This window comes from Vitis riparia, chromosome 15 (genome assembly GCF_004353265.1).
Source record: "Vitis riparia cultivar Riparia Gloire de Montpellier isolate 1030 chromosome 15, EGFV_Vit.rip_1.0, whole genome shotgun sequence".
Taxonomy (NCBI): domain Eukaryota; kingdom Viridiplantae; phylum Streptophyta; class Magnoliopsida; order Vitales; family Vitaceae; genus Vitis; species Vitis riparia.
This window is the reverse complement of record NC_048445.1, coordinates 13,960,101-13,974,477: the sequence shown is the minus strand read 5'-3', so window position 1 is coordinate 13,974,477 and position 14,377 is coordinate 13,960,101. Positions and strand designations below refer to the sequence as shown.

Genomic DNA, 14,377 nt, shown 5'->3' with positions numbered 1-14,377 from the left:
CGAATTTTGGATCAAAATGACTCTTTTACCGACAAAAAACAAAAATTAGAAATCACAAATTCTAAATATGTATTAAAATTGCAGTTTCAAGACAACTTATAAATTCATTCTAAAACCATAATTTCAAGATTCAATTTTTAATAATTAAGAAAATAAATAAATAAGGTATGCGATAAAAAAAATAGACCATTTTGAACATTTGTTTCAAAAGCGACCTTCATTAATTTCATTATTTTACCTCCTAAGTTAAATAATAAAGGAAAAAAATTGTATAATTTATTTACTAATTTTAGGAAAAAAAAATATGATTTTTGTGAAATAGTAATACTTGGATTCACACCCTTTTTTTACATGTCTAAGAGACTACAAATGTAGCCAAAAACCTAAGCTAATGGCAAAGCACCCATTCAAGATAAGAAGATTACATATTTGTGGTAATAGATGAGTTCATGACTTGAATCATAGGTGGCTCTTCTGGTCTTACTCAAGGTCTTAATCAAAAGGCTTTCAAATAGGAGACTGAAAATTTGGTATTCTAATAAGTATACTAAAATTTAATTTCGGTATTATAGATATCGACCGCTCTAAATTTAATATCTTATCTTTAAAATGTATTTATATAAAAATATAATATTCACCCTCTTATACTAGACTATGTCAAACTTGTTTTAACTTGGTTGATAACTCTGACTCGATCAAATAAAACTCGAACTTGCACCATTATATCAATTACATTCCTCATCTTATGAAATTCATTAATTATCAAATTTTTATCTCAACTTATATAAATATTATCGGTCTTGAACCAATGGTTCTCACAACTTTAAAACAAGTTTGCACAAACTATTACGACTCAGTGAACCTCTCGCTTTAAGTTAAAGACTTTTTTTCTATTCCGAAAAACAAAAAAAAAATATACTTTTAAAAAATAGTTTCCAAACAAACGTAAGTCTCTGTTATTCTTGTAAAACATCACCCTACTTACGAACACAAATCTCATTTTTACCATCTATGAACTGTGATTTGAGTTCCAACATCAGATAGTAAACTCAGCAACACTCAAAACTCTACACCTTGAGATGAGATTCTGGGTTCAAACTGCAGCATTTTTCTCAGTATCCAAACAGTTTATCCAAACATCTGCTTAAACCCAGCCAATTCATTGAGCAAAAACAAAGGCAGTACATTGGCGTTACAGTTTCATCACTATGTATTGCCCATCGGGGTTTAGAAAGAAAGGAAGGAGCAAGTTCACGAGGAAAGGGTCCATCGGGGTATCTGCCTTTCAGCTTCAAAACAGGGAGGTTTCTTCACCATTCTTGGCTTTGTTCCACACAGTGGATTCTCAAGTATGGAAGTTGTGTGTGGTGAGATCTCTGCTCTTTACATTGTATTGCCCTTTCAGATAAAGAATGTTCATCTCTCAGTGGTTTTTAACTCGATCTTTGAGGGCTTCTCCACATAAAACCTTGGTGTTTCTCTTTGGCTGCTTCTCTATGTTTGATGATATGTCTAGTTGATATGCAATACTTTTGAGTGGAAATAAACCATCTATCATCACTCCTAGTTCAGTTCTTGCTACAGGAAGCTTTGTTGCTTGTTTATACTGTATCTGAGACCTTTCCTGCCAAACTAGACCTAATGGTTAAGTTATGTTTAGACCACTGAGCATCAAGCTGAGTATTCTACTCGAGTTTTCAACCAAACCTACAGGTGGGTTGAGTTATGTTACAGTTACATAACTGAGAGTCGAGTTGATTGTTCTGCTTTCGTTTTACCCAATCCTACCAGGGGGTCAGGTTAAATCATTTAGCCACTTGACTGGGGCTCGTGTTTGAGAGGTTCAATTCAGTACTTTAGCAACCCAACTTAGGGGTGTGTAGCTGCACCAGAGGATTGGGTTGGCAAGAAACTACCCCATTTTCCTCCAGTATCAGGCTTTCCATTTCCTAAGTGTGCTAACTAGAGTAAATCCCATATTAGAAAACAAACAAAGAAGTATAAACAGAATAATAAAACTAATCAAATGGAAACTGAAGGAGCTAATTGCAGCAGTCTTATTCAATCCAATGAAATATTAATTAATGACACCTGGTTTATTCCCATGAACTTCAACATTTCCTCATAATGGAATCCTAAATATTAAACATATCAGTTCTTCAAAACTAACTATAAATGATCACCAATTTTCTTGTGATCGTCTATCCTTATCAAAACAGCTTGGAAATGTATATTTAATCAGAAACATGAAGTTCAGAGGGAAGTTTGAAATTTCCCTTTCTGTCTGGCACCACTAGACAGAGCTCATTTTTTGTGTTTCAAAAAGGAGCATTCCAAGAAAAACTGTTACAAACAAAAGACTTACCAATGACAAGTTCAAACTTATTAAAATGAATTAGGGGAGGGAAAGGGCAAGTCATGTCCAAATCAAATATGGAAAAGAGTGTGAAATAAAGCATCGACAACAATAACTAGTACTCTCACATTTTTCCAACATGTGACATATTACTCCAGGCTTGTGACATGTTATGGTAGCAAAACCCATCCTATATCCTTCGATCATCAGGGCATCAGTTATGCTCCTTTATTGGTTTCTCACCCTGATCAAATAAACACATAATAAATCACAAAACATATAAAAACAAAGTGTAAAAAAGTTAACACTAGCTCGGTTTATTGCAATTTTCATTTACTCTTACATTTTTCCAAATGTGTAACTCATTCGGGCTTTCGACATGTAATGATAGCAAACTTAATCAGGCCCATCTTGTACCCTCGGATCATCAATGGCATCACCAATGCTCCTCTTATGGTTTTCCATCCTGATAAAGAAAACACTTGATGAATTAGAAACTAAGAAAATGATGTAACGAAAAGCTAATGCTCAGTTTGATGCAATGAAAATAATTTCATACCAAACAAGAGAAAGACAACTACAGGGATACATGTGTTTTTCTTCATTCTACTCATTGTGGAAATAACATCCACCCAATTTTTGAGTAAAACCTCTCCCCTGTATTACCAAAGCATGACACAAGTTGGAAAGGCTTCCTATATGACAGGGGTGAGCTTTATCACTTGGCCTTAAATTTGGTTGTTTAGGGGCAAGTGAACATGAAATTTTTGGTCAGAAATTATTTTCACTTCAACAAAAAGAGCCTGAGGACTAAAAAAGAGATGCATATAAGGTGATGAATGCTAAACTTACCACTGCGTAACAGTGATATGAAGCCCTTGAAAGTCAAAGCAGAGCGTATCACTGCTGGCCAAAAGGGTGCAACATAATCAGACCAATCTGCAGCCTTGATATCCTGCAATAACGAATTGGGAACTTCTTGTGTTTAACATACATAATGGATAAAAAGCAGTTCATGGTCCATACACTGGGATAAGTCCAAACCTGAGCAGACAGCAGTCACATTCAAGGTGTGCGTGTGTGTGTTTTTTTTAGCACACATTACATGCATTAATAGTCAGATTAAGTACCTGAAGAGATAGAGACTCGAGTAATTTGACATAATCAGTAGTAGAACACCAATCTGGAAGATAATAAGCACTGCAAATCTTGTCCAAGAGTGCTTTCTCCTCTGGCTTTAAGGATTCTTCAGAAGGGGAGAGATCCCTATGGCACCATGTTACAAGTATTATCGTGCCACCTGGGGCTGCAACTCGAGCCAACTCACTAACAAACTGACAAAGCCAACAAAATCAAGTAGAATAACATAAGTCAACATCCACAGCAACCAATACAATAACATGAAAATTAAGCATAGGTATTTGTTCAGTGAATCAAAATCCAAGGCATGTAATATGATTGAAATACAAAGTGTGAGAGTGAAAGTGAGAAGAATCCACCTTTTTTTTGTCAGGCATGTGTTCTCCACTCTCCATGGACCAAACCAGATCAAATTGTCCATCAGGAAACGGTTGATCCAGAGCATCTGCAACTTGGAAAGATACCTGCTAACCATTCACCATTGTCATTCCCATGTTAATTCAAGATAAAAATTGGGAAGAAAACTTCAGGGACTGGGAGACCAAATACCTTTTTCCAATAAAACCAACTAACAAGATAGATACAAGATAACCACTGATTACACATGTTGGTACATGGGCCAACAGTCTGTAATATAATCTCCGACAACCAAAATCTTAATATTGTGTTAAACTACTGGTACTTCAAGAGTTTAAGTTATTAGGTAATGAGTCAACAAACATTCTCGTGACATTCAAGAACCGCAAAGGTTAGATACCATGTTAAACCACCAATTAGCCAAAAAGTCTTAACCTCTCTGATACTGACCCAACCATCTATCTCATTAACTCCAATAACCAAAATTTTTGATATAATATTAAACTACCAATAAATTCAAACCTTAAATTATTTGGTTGTGAATTAAAATCTGTCTTACAACCTCTAGTATCATGTTAAACTATAAACTGATCAAAAAACTTAAGCTATTTAGATAATGACCTCCAAGAAGGAAGGCTTTGATACCATGTGAAACCACCAATCAATCCAAACAACTTAAACCGTTAAACAATGATCCAAGAAACTATCTCATACCTCAAAAAACAAAAGCTTTTATACCATGTTAAATTATCAATTAATCCAAAAAAGCTAACAATGCTACAATCTTCAAAATCTGAAACACACCTTGCAAAACTAGCAATAAATCCAAAAATTTAAGGTACCAAGTTATATATGAACAACCTCCAAGAACCCATAGTTGTGCTCAAATACCCTGTCAAACTACCCATTAATCCAAAAGCTAATGATATCACAACCTCCAAAACCTAAGACTTAAACTACCAATTAATCCAAAAGCTAACTATATCACAAACACCAAAAATTAAAACACCCCTTGCCAAAACTACCACCAAATCCAAAAGTTTAAATTATAAAGTAATAAATTAACAACCTTCAAAAGCCCTTGTTCTCGCTAGATGCCCTGTCAAACCATCAATATCACCACCTCCAAAAACCCAAACACCTTGCTAAACCACCAATAAATCCCCGTTTAAGTTATCAAGTAATAAACTAAACCCCGGCCACGTCAACCAACTAAAACGAAGCAACGCGCTCCCATCCGCTCGGTCCCGGGCGCGTAGGTGAGGCCTCACTATGTTAAAATAGGGATTAACTCAAAAGCTTAAACTACTAATAAATTCAAAAGCTGCCAAGTGGTGGGCCAAAATCTATATATTAAGCTGAATAGAATAGTAATGAATGATGATAAAACTAGACATGAACTCGCACCTTGTCAGCCAAACCTTGGGATGCAGCAAGAGTCTGAGCCCTTTGAGCTTGGAGGGGACTGAGAGTAATCCCTTGGCAACTGGCCCCATACTTCTTAGCCAAGTACCTTGAGCTCCCTCCAATCCCACACCCCACATCCACCACTCTCTTTGGCCTCTTCTCTCCCTCCTCTGCAACAACACACACACAGACACCCACCGTCACGCGCCACTCACGCGCCACCACCTTAAACGGTAGAGAAATAAAGAAACACATAGCAAAAAAAAAAGAAAAAAAGCAGACGAACCGGAAACTCCGGCGAACCGGAGGCTCTCTTCGATCATTCGGATCTGAGCGAACCGGTGGTCGGCATCTGAAGCGGCGGAGTCCGGCTCGTAGAACCCGTGGTGCATGTGGTCACCCCAGATGTCCTCCCACAAGCCGGAAGACTGGTCGTAAAGCTCCGCTATGCCCTTCTTCAGCGACGCGTCCTCCGGCGACATCGTGGATATTGCCGCCGCCGTCAAACGTGCGAATCTCCGCGAAGTCGGCGCAGTCACCGCAGGTCGAGGCCACACGTGGGGCGGAGAAGGGAGGCGCTGGGGTGGCTGCAGCAGCGGTAACAGGTGGCACTTGCAGGACGCAGGAATGATTGCCATCGTAGCTTTCAGTTAAAAAGCCGCGGTTCTGCACTGGCCCCTCCGCCTCCAACCCTTGATTCATTTATTTAATAATTAATTTCATTTCATTTATTATTTGGAGGATCGGTCTCTTTCATTAATTGCATATCTAAAGTTACCAGAATACCCTTCTCAGCTTATTAAAATAGAAAATGACACTTGAAATAAACCCATGGATTTTTGTTCAACCCTCCCATTTACAATTTTTTTTTAAACAAATTTACCAATTTTTTTCACTGCCAATAATTTTTTTTTAAAAAAATAATCCTAAAATTAAATTTAAAATATATTCAATTTTTCTTATAAAATATTTTTTTAAAAATACAAAATATAAATATTTTAATTTTTTTTTACATTATAAGTAAATGTATAATACTTTATAATAAAAAATAAGACTTTTAATTTCTTTTAAAAATTTTCAAGAATCTATTTTATTTATTAATTTTCTCATCTTAAGTCATAAATGAAATTATGAATACGAGAATCTTTTTTTTTTACAGCACAAGAACTTTGACCTTGATTTTTTAAGAGAAAGAGAATTTCGAATAAGATAATTCTCACAAATAAAAAATAATATAATTTTTTTTGTTTAATTTTTTATTTCATAGTAACAATTTTTGAGTAACTATAAAATTCTTTATTTATTTGTCCTATTATCGGTCTCTTTACACACTTAAATCCAACTCCAATACTTTGAAATTGATAATATATTTTTATCTGAATAAAAATCTAGAAGCCAATGATTCCTCTTTTATATATATATATATATATATATATATATATATATATATATATATATATATATATATATATATATACTTTATAACATTATTTAATTCCAATTTTGATTAACTTTTAATTTTTTTAAACTATATTCAAATTTTCTTATAAAATAATATTAAAAAATTACAAAATATAAATAATATTTAAAAATTTTACATTATATATAAATATATAATATTTTGAAATTGAGGATATGTTTTTATTTAAATAAAAATCTCTCTATCTTGAAGAATCCAATGATTCCTTCTATATATATATTAGCATAAAAATACATTTCTATATAAATAAAAATGGTTGGGAAGATGCATTTTTTCACGTGGAAAATGGAAATGAGGGGAATTAGGCAAATGTCATGTCAAAGGCCACATATATATATATATATATATGTATACACAAGGCACATTTTTCTCCCATCCACCCTCCATAATCTAATGAAGTTACGCGTTTTGCTGGTTTTTAATGGGAAAGGACAAAGATCACACAAAAAATGTGAGAGGAAAATGACAACTCAATGACTCTTAATTTCCCATTTTTGTTTGAGCAAATGCTATTATAACTAGGATGACAATAGGGTGCCTTCTGGACCACGGCTCGTCACCATTCCAACCCAACTTATTTATTCAAAATAATTATCATCTTATTTTATTTAAAATTTTTAAAATTATATTAAAATAATATATTTTTATAAATAATTAAAAACAGAAAAAAATTTATAAATTATTTTATTATTATTATTATTACATATTAAAAATAAGAAAATTAAAATTAAATTAATTTTTAAATTTAATTTTATATAACAATCAAAACTAGGATAAAGCTAGGCAAAGCAATACCCAAACCCACCCTTAACCCATATCGGTTTTAAAAAGAAAAAATTCAAATTCGTTCTTAATCTGTTTATTTAAATTTCAAACTTGTTGTATTAGTGATGGAACGAAGTAAGGTTTTAAAAAGAAAAAATTCAAATTCGTTCTTAATCTGTTTATTTAAATTTCAAACTTGTTGTATTAGTGATGGAACGAAGTAAGATGAGTACTAAAAAAAAAAATCATCTTCAACATTGTAAAAGAATAAGATGATAAAATTGATAACTCGGAGTTATTCCACATGTATTATCGAAACTTTTCCCTTTTTTAACCATTTTCTTTACATTCAAATAAACTCTTTACCAATATCAATAATACCTATTGCCAATAGCTTGCTATTATTTTACACGCTCCTTATCTTCGTCTTTCTCATGTTCCTTTCTTTCAACAATTAATACATTTGTTTTCTAGTTGAATTAAAGGTAAAAAATTTGGATATTGATTGACATATTGGTGGGTCATTTAATGAAAGATATGATTAAGTAAGATGTGAATGAGTGAATGTAGCCTATAGAGGACCATACTTAGTTATTGTTTGGATCAATTTCTTCTGCTCTATTTTGACTTATGCAAGATTTTTTTTTTTTTTTTTTTTTTAATAAAATGTTTGTAATGGTTTGATAGTATTTTTAGAAAATATTTTTAATATAAAAAATATTTTTGATGAAAAATTAGATGTTTAGAAAAAATTTAAAAATATATATATTTGTAATGCTTCTTGAATAAGCACTTTTCCAATGGTTCTCCAAAAAAAGTTTCTAAAATCATTTTAATTAAAATCAATGTGTGTAATATTATCCTTAAAATCATAGTATTTTTAGACTGGGTCTTTTTTCTTAGAAATCATGGGATCACGAGACTTGCTCACAAAGCGAGTTGGACAATCATTTAATGGAAAATGGTTAATTTCATTCACCTCCCTTAAGGTTTTAGGTAAATTAATCTAATTGTTATAGACTTGAAATTTCATCAAATATCTTGTTAATATTTTTTATATTTTATTTTCACTCACCTCTCCTTTCACTCAAAATAAGGGAGGGTTTTTTTTTTTTTTATGAAATTTTAAACATATGGGACTAAGTATATTTAACCAACATCTTAAGGGGGAGAATGAAATTATCCCAATGAAAAAAGGAGAAGAGAAAAGATAAGGTCAAGCATGTCCTAAGAAAGAGAAAGGTGAACCATGTCATTTTACCCTTTGGAATAATTAGGATTGATTTAAACATTTTTCAAGAATAGGGGTGATGCCCATCACTTCTATTCATCAATGTAGAGTGTTATGATAAGTGTTTTTAGAAAGTATTTATAATATTTTTAATATTTAAAAAGAAAAAAAAATTGTAAGGTTTAAAAAGGTTTAAAACATTTCATAAAATTATTATCAAAGACAAAGTATTTTTAAGGAAATCTAATTAAATGTTTTTCTATTCAACACTATAAGTGATTTTATAAAAATTTTACTAAACACATGATATTTTTTCAAAACATCCTTCTAAAATCTTTGACAAACAAACTCTTACCTATCGTGAAGACTTTTCAAGAAAAATAATTAGAGTTTATGGAAAAATTCTTCTTAAGACAAACAATTTTAGAATTAATAAAATAAGTATTCACCTTCTTTGCATTATATATATATATATTTACTTTATAACATTATTTAATTCCAATTTAGATTAATATTATTTTTAAAAAAAACTATATTCAAATTTTCTTATAAAATAATATTTAAAAATTTAAAAATATAAATAATATTTAAATTTTTTTACATTATATATAAGTATATAATATTTTGAAATTGAGGGTATGTTTTTATTTAAATAAAATCTCTCTATCTTGAAAAACCCAATGATTCCTTTTAAATAATATATATATAATTTTTTTTAAAAGTATAAATACATTTCTATATAAATAAAAATGGTTGGGAAGATGCATTTTTTCATGTGGAAAATGGAAATGAGGGGAATTAGGCAAATGTCATGTCAAAGGCGACATTTATATGTAGCTACAAGTGATATTTTTCTCCCACTCACCCTCCAAAGTCTAATTAAGTTATGTGTTGATCTCTTTTTGATGAAAAGTATGTGGGGCGGAGTTGTCTTATGGTCAATTGGAGGAAAGGGAAAGGACAAAGGAGAAATTAAAAGGTCAAACAAAATGTGAGAGGAAAATGACTACTCAACTTCCCATTTTAGTATGAGCATATGGTATAATAATTAGAAGAAATTAATAGGTCAAACAAAAGGAAAATGACAACTCAACTTGTCATTTTTGTATGAGCATATGGTATAATAATTAGGATGGAAATGGGATAGGTTCGAGAGCACGGCTTGTAACCATCCCAAACTCATCTTATTTATTGAAAATAATTTCTATCCCATCTTATATAATTTTTTTTAATATTTTATTTTTAAAAATTTTAATTACATTGAAATAAATATATTTATAAATAATTAAAATATTATAATTTTTATAACTTATTTTATTGAAAAATATTTTATTATTATTATTATTACATATATAAAATTAATTTTATATAATATTCAAGGTGAGTTAGGACGCGACAAGGTAATACCTAAATCTGCCCCGAGCTAGTCTTGGTTTTAAAAAAAAAATTCAAACATGTCCCTAATCCATTTATTTAAATTTCAAACTCGTTCTGTTAGGGACGGAGCAAGATGAGTACTTGAAAAAACTCATCTTCAACATTTTAGAAGAATAAGATGATAAATTTGATAATTTAGAGTTATTCCACATGTATTGAAGCTTTTCCTCTTCATAACGATTTTCTTTACATACAAACACTTAAAATTATGTGAAAACCACCTCATACACATAAAATCTAAACACCGATAAGAACCATCACCAAGAACTTGTGATTGTTACATGCTCCTTATCTTCATCTTTCTCATCTTCCTTCCCCTCCACAATTATAAATTTCTTTTTTAGTATAATCAAAGGCAAATATTGATTGAAATATCGAAAAAGAAAGATATTATTAAGAATGGTGTGGATAAGTGAATATAACATATAGATGACCAAACTTATTTTGGGCACATCACTTTTCCACCAATAAACCTCAATCGAGTCATAGTGCCCCACAAAGACACACTTGGGACTCATATTGAAACTCTACTAAAAATTCTTCAAAGTTAACTTAGCCATCGGAGAGACGTGCTTGGAACAACCATTCGACCACTCCTTTTTGCAGGTTCATCTAGCAGTTGGAGTGGAAAAGCTACTTAGATAAAATAATTGTTCAGTGCACCAACAATTGACATCATCTGTGAGGAAATAATTAAAAAGTCCCCACAATAGAAATAAAAAATGGCAAATTTGGCTTCTAGAATTGAAGCCAACACTTAGCCTACGACCATTGATGAAAGATTTAATGTCTTGCAGGTGGAGATGGACAAGAAATATAGCCAATATGAGCAACGTATATGGTCACTGCTTCAACACACCAAACAACTGAGCACGAGAATGAAAAATTACGAGTCCAAATGGCCATTGGACGTCACATAAGCCATAAAATTTGTTGCTTTGCTAGCAAGATTATTGACAAGTCGCCATAGAGTCAAGCAACGAGAGTCTCACCATTTAACAAAGAGCCATCGTTAGAAGCAGGTGATGAGTTGTCAGCTAGCAATTTCCTTTTGCCGCTTATAGCACTGAAGTTCCAATAAGAGAAACAACAAACAAAGCTTGAACACCCCCCATAGAATAGCAACCAATGATCCACTATATTCATAAGGGTCAATTGATGATCAATACAAGTCCAGAAAAAGAAGGACGATATTTAGGACCACCACATTAATGGAGCAAGTAGACACGATCCACTATTCATTCCCTGTTGTGAGTGCATAGCTAATTGATGGACTCATAACATTTCCACTAGTAAACCTAAATTGATCATAGTACCTTACGAAAACGCACTTTGGACTCACTCGAAATTCCTTAAAGCTAGTTTAGCCATCAGAGAGTGTGCCCATAATAACCATCCAACCACTCCTTTTTGCAGGTTCGTCTAGCAATTGAGTAGAAGAAGTTGTTTGGATAAACTACTTGTTGGTAATGCACTAATAACTTAGTTCATGTTTGGATCTGACTTCTTAGAAGTCAAAATTTTTTTATTTTAAATTCAATAAAAGTTTGTATACTTATTTGTCTAATTTTATTAAAAATAAATAATTTAAAAAAGTTAATATAGAAATTAAGAAAATATTTTTTTTTAGAAGTTTATTTTGACTTATGAAATAATTTTTTTCGTGTTTAATAAAATGTTTACAATATTATAAATCCATTTGATAGTACTTTTAAAAAACACTTCTAACATAAAAAAAAAAATACTTTTTTAAAAATAGATGTTTAAAAAAATTATAAAAAAAATATTTATAGTGCTTATTGTGGGTGATTCTCCAAAAAAATATTTTTAGAGAAAATACTTTAAATAAAAAATATTTCTATCGGATTTTAATATTATTCTTATAAATTGTGACTTTGGGTTCAATTTCGACTTTCAATTAAAATAAAAAATTGGAAATTATCCCCCATAAGAGTACTTTTTATATATTCTAGATTAGTTGCCTTTTTAAAGGGATCACAAAAGATTCTTGAAGGTTATTTTAAGGATGATGTAGGAATGATATAGTTTGGATCCATTGGTCCTTAAACTTTTAATATTCATTAAATAAGTCACATACTTTCGAACCTGATGAACTTCATTATTGGTGAGAGGCATTTAAAGTGGGTATCTTATGAGAGCTTATTGGGTGAGAACCATGTCATGATCGAAGAATTGATTGAGTTATCTATTCAATTGAACATATAAATTGGTTCCTCTCCTCCCCACCCTTCTACAGAGCACCATTAAAAATGATAGTTTCATTTTTTTAGTATTGTTTTTATCTTTTTAATGCAACTTGTGTGAGACTTCTAAGACTGTGTTTTACAGTAATTTTAGTGTTTTTATCTTAAAAAGTGTTTTTGAAAAAATATTAGATGTTTGGTAAAATATATGAAATATTTTTAAAATTTTGAAAAATCATTTGTAATGTTTTTTTGGAGAAACACTTATAGACAATTATTTTTAAGAAAAAAAACAAAAGTTATTAAAAACACTTGAGGAAAAACACTCTCAATTACACTTTGAGAGTTTATTTGATAGTGACTTTAGGAAGCGTTTCTAATGTGAAAAGTATTTTTTTAAAAAAAAAAAAAAGTGTTTGACAAAATTTAGGAAATACTTTAAAAATATAAAAAATCACTGTACAATGTTAAAAAAATCACTTGTAATATTTTAAAAAAAAACACTTGATAGTTGGCTATCTTAAAAATACTTTTAAATAAAATATTTTTATTAAAAATACTTTAAGTAGAAACATGATCAAACGTACTCTAAGTCATGGACATGCATGATTAGCCTTCATAGATTTTCACTCTCTTGGTATGATTTCAAGAGATTGCGATGGTAAGATAATTTTCGACCTTTTTCTTGTAAACTTTGTATAAGTAATGTAAGTATTTTAATTTGTTTAAATTAAATGTTTGATTGTGATTGGTGGAATGTGCTCAAATATTGCACTTTCCTGTGACTATATGCATCAAATGAGTCATAAGAAACCATCCTAATCCCCTTATGCACAAATGAATCCCCTTTATCATAACTCATGAGGTTAAGGGTTTGAACTCTATATATTTCAAATAAGTAAATGTTAGAAACCAATTGGGTGCCCAAGTAGGTTAACTTAACCCGACACAAATATTACTAAAAAAATAATAATAAAGGAATAACGATTTTTGAGAGTTTTAGAACCACCTAGCAACTGCCAGTATAAAAAGATAAATAAAATAAAAAAGGATTTGATCTCCCAACCTCGTCAAGGCATTTGTGTTGTGAAAATTGGATTAGTTCTCATAGCTATAGTTTCATTAAAATTTGACGGTGTAACAAACCATCAATGACATTGGAAAAATGTAACCTAAGATTTATTTTTCCAAGTAGACAAGATAATATCTGATACAAGTCATTATAAGGGATGACTCATCGTATGATTATATTTTACAGTTGTACGAATCCATGGATCTAAAACAAATAATATCAACACAACTCATTATATATAACTCAAATTTTTGTACCTTTAGCTAAGATTCGCTAGCCATATCAATATTTGACAAATGATTAACTCTTTTACCTATTTGATTCTATATTAAATATTTATTTGAGTCGTTCAAAGTTGTAATAAAATATAAGTTATTAAATAAGAATACAAATAAAAAGATCGATAGAAAATTATAAAACAAAACTGTACCAAATACAATTGTCTTTTCCGACCCTCCCTCCTTCGTAGGTCTTTTTCCTTAGAAATGATGGGACCTGGGCATTTACTCCCACCTTCATGGGTCTTTTCCGTTGGAAATTATCGGACCGGGGGATGGCTCACGTGTGGAGTTGGACAATTATTTAAGTCTTTTCCGTTAGAGTTGGACAATTATTTAAATTATAGGACCATGGGACTGGCTCACGTGGGGGAGTAGGACAATTATTTAAGGGCTATGGTACTGAAACTCACTTTTCAATACCATACCACCAATTTGCACCAATACCCAATCAATACATGTAAATCCCGTGCCAATAGGGCACATGTACTATGAAAGCAAATAATTCCATGCAACTCGAAAAGTTATGATCCTTACAACAACCAGTTATATAATTTTAGAAATTATTTTATAAAACTTCAAATTTGTTAAAAAAAAATTGTGAAAAATGAAGTTGCTATTTATTTTATGATAAAAGTGATAAACCTAAG

General features: G+C 31.2%; 1 protein-coding gene across 1 annotated transcript; it reads right to left on the bottom strand.

Moving 5' to 3' along the window:
* Positions 1-2,207: 2,207 nt before the first annotated feature.
* LOC117931601 (probable tocopherol O-methyltransferase, chloroplastic) lies at positions 2,208-5,920 on the bottom strand. Its single transcript, XM_034852588.1, has 7 exons — positions 5,547-5,920; positions 5,261-5,430; positions 3,856-3,960; positions 3,487-3,690; positions 3,209-3,311; positions 2,700-2,822; positions 2,208-2,600 (listed from the first exon to the last, which is right to left on the bottom strand). Exons 1-6 carry the CDS (start codon positions 5,896-5,898, stop codon positions 2,719-2,721), a joined length of 1,038 nt encoding a protein of 345 aa, XP_034708479.1. The 5' UTR covers positions 5,899-5,920; the 3' UTR covers positions 2,208-2,600; positions 2,700-2,718.
* Between the last annotated feature and the right edge of the window lie 8,457 nt (positions 5,921-14,377).

What these genes read in the sequence shown, in the direction of transcription:
- LOC117931601 (XM_034852588.1), bottom strand. Translation starts at nt 5,898, where the DNA reads ATGGCAATCATTCCTGCGTCCTGCAAGTGCCACCTGTTACCGCTGCTG. An exon ending in ACATGCCTGACAAAAAAAAG is followed by an intron (nt 3,691 to 3,855) that starts GTGGATTCTTCT and finishes TGGCTTTGTCAG; the next exon opens with TTTGTTAGTGAGTTGGCTCG. An exon ending in CATATCACTGTTACGCAGTG is followed by an intron (nt 2,823 to 3,208) that starts GTAAGTTTAGCA and finishes TTTCTTTATCAG; the next exon opens with GATGGAAAACCATAAGAGGA.